This window comes from Eimeria tenella, genomic scaffold (genome assembly GCF_000499545.2).
Source record: "Eimeria tenella Houghton genomic scaffold, Eth_scaff1561, whole genome shotgun sequence".
NCBI lineage: Eukaryota > Apicomplexa > Conoidasida > Eucoccidiorida > Eimeriidae > Eimeria > Eimeria tenella.
In genome coordinates, this window is record NW_013544027.1 from 1 (window position 1) to 2,448 (window position 2,448).

The 2,448-nt window shown below is 53.7% G+C and overlaps 1 protein-coding gene across 1 annotated transcript; it reads right to left on the reverse strand.

Moving 5' to 3' along the window:
• Window positions 1-1,457: 1,457 nt before the first annotated feature.
• Window positions 1,458-2,444, reverse strand: ETH_00022740 (uncharacterized protein; the record flags this gene model as incomplete). Its single annotated transcript, XM_013379191.1, has 2 exons — window positions 1,458-1,637; window positions 2,041-2,444. Coding segments are annotated over 2 exons (584 nt in total), but the record flags the coding sequence as incomplete, so codon positions are not given.
• Window positions 2,445-2,448: the final 4 nt, after the last annotated feature.

Sequence of the window (2,448 nt, forward strand, 5' to 3'; positions counted from 1 at the left end):
GGGTTTAGGGTTTAGGGTTTAGGGTTCGGGGTTTGGGGTTTGGGGTTTAGGGTTTGACCGCCGACAGCATCGACACAGTCGCTCAACACGCAGCCTACAATTCAGGGTGTAGGGTTTGGCTGGAAATAAAATCAAAAAAATGAAATGAAATTAAATTTAAATGAGTAAATAAATAAATAACTAAATAATAGATAATTAAATAATTATTAAAGGTTTCTGCTGCTCTAAACCCCACAGCTGGGGGCCCCTGCAGCCCAGCAGTTCAGGTTTCCAGGGCCCCAGGGGCCCCGAACCCTAAACCCTAATCCCTTAACACTAATTCGGTGAATAAGGGTTTTCGTTTGCTTTATTTGCTCTTTACATATAGCTTATCCACCCAATTACGTTTTCTAAGCCTTAGACCCTCAACTAGGGTTTAGGGGTTTGGGTCTTAGTAACAGCCTGACGACAAACCCTAAACCCCAATTAGGGTTTAGGGTTTACCCACAGCAGCAAACCCTCACTAGGGTTTAGAGTTTAGCCACAGCCACACAGCCGCCAGCGGCTCAAACCCTAAAGCCTGAACCCCAAACCCTAAACCCTCACGAGGCTTTTGCGCCGTCTCTAAACCCTAAACCCTAAACCCTAACTACGGTTTAGCGCTGTGTCTAAACCCTAAACCCTAGCTACTGCTCATGCGCCGCTTCCATATCTTTCCTAGGGTTTCTGCTCACCCGCAAATCCTAAATCCTAAACCCTAAACCCTAAACCCTAAACCACATATATTTTTAAGTGCTGCGTCTCTGTCGAGACGCACAGTCAACGGGTACACCTGAGAAACCACGAGGTGCTGCTGCTGCTGCTGCTGCTACTAATGTTGCTCCTGTTGCTGTTGCAGCAACAGTGCCAGCTTCTGCTCCTGCTGCAGCACCAATTGTAGCAGCGTCTGCTGCTGCTGCTGCTGCGCCAGCTGCTGCTGCTGCGCTAGCTGCTGCTGCTGCAGTTCCCTGAGACTCAGCTGCAGCTGAAATGTGCACTAATGTTTGCAGCAGAAGATACTAGAAAATGCCTGTTGCTGCTACCACTGCGGCTGCTGCTGCTGCTTCCACAGCTGCTGCTGCTGCTGCTGCTGCTGCTGCTGGTCTACATCTCGCGCCTATGACAGCTCCTGGTGCTGTGGCTGTTCAAGCTGCTGCTTCATTTGTTGCTGCTGTTTCTGCTCCTGCTGCTGCTGCTGCTGCTAACAGCTGCGCTATAGATGCCTCGGCAGGCTCACTGCACTGCCGTCGCTGCTGCTAGAAGCTACAACTGCTGCTGCTGCTGCTGCTGCTGCTGCTGGAGGACATCTGTGGCGCAGCAGCAACTGCGTCCCGTGCTGCTGCTCGTCAAGGAAAGGATGTTGATGCTGTTGTTGCTGTTGTTGCTGCTGCCGCTGCAGCTGCTATTGCCTGAATCGGTAGCACTTTCTGCTGCTGTTGTCAGGACTCTTGCTGCTGCTGCTGCAGTGTTTGTTGCTGCTGCAGCGTCTGCTGCTGTTGTGGCGTTTGCTGCTGCTGCAGCGTTTGTTTCCGCTGCAGCTGTCGCGGTCTCGTCTGTGTATGCATCTGTTGCTTCGCGTCTGCTGCTGCTGCTGCTGCTGCAGCCGCAGCAGCAGCAAACTGCAAGGAGATGAATGCAGACAAATAAAGGAACCCAAAAATGAAAATCTATAAGTCGAATCTGCTTCCAGAAAAGTCCCAGTCTTCGTCCGCCTGAAGCAACAAGCAGCAGCAGCAGCAGCAGCGGCAGCAGCAGCAGCAGAAGCAATTGCAGCAGGAGCAGCAGGAGCATGAGCAAATGCACCACCAGCATCAGCAGGAACAGCAACCAGAGCAGCAGCAGCAGCAAGTGGAGCAAGTACAGCAGCAGCGGCAGCAGCAAGAGTAGCACCAAGAGCAGCAAAAGAAGCAAGAGCAGCAGCAGCAAATTGAACAGGAGGGGCAGCTGGAAATGAAGCATAAAAGCAAAAGAGAAAAGCTGCTGCAGCAGGAAGAAAGGAGCAGCAGTTTGCTGCAGACAGACCCGCTTCTCTATTGTCTCTCCTTCTTTGTCTGTTGTTGCTGCTGCTGCTGCGGGTGCTGCTGCTGCAGCTGCTGCTGCAGGCGGCTCGCGCCTCTCTGCTGCAGCAGAAGTCTCCCGGAAACCCACTTCCCTTCTTCTGTTTGCTGCTGCGCGCCTTTGCTGCAGCAGCACGGGCTTCAAGTTGCTGAGAGCCCCCCCCACAACAGCTTGCTGCTGCTCATAGTGCAGCAGCAGCAGCGGCCACACATCCACTTTCTCGAGGAATTCAGCAGCAGCAGCTTGCAGCAGCACCGAGCCTCCTGCTGCAGTTGCTGCTGCTTCCTCTGCGCCGGGACTCTCGCCGCCGGCCCCGCCCCCTGCCCCTGCTGCTGCTGCTCCCCCTGCTGCTGCTGCTGCTGCTGCTGCTGC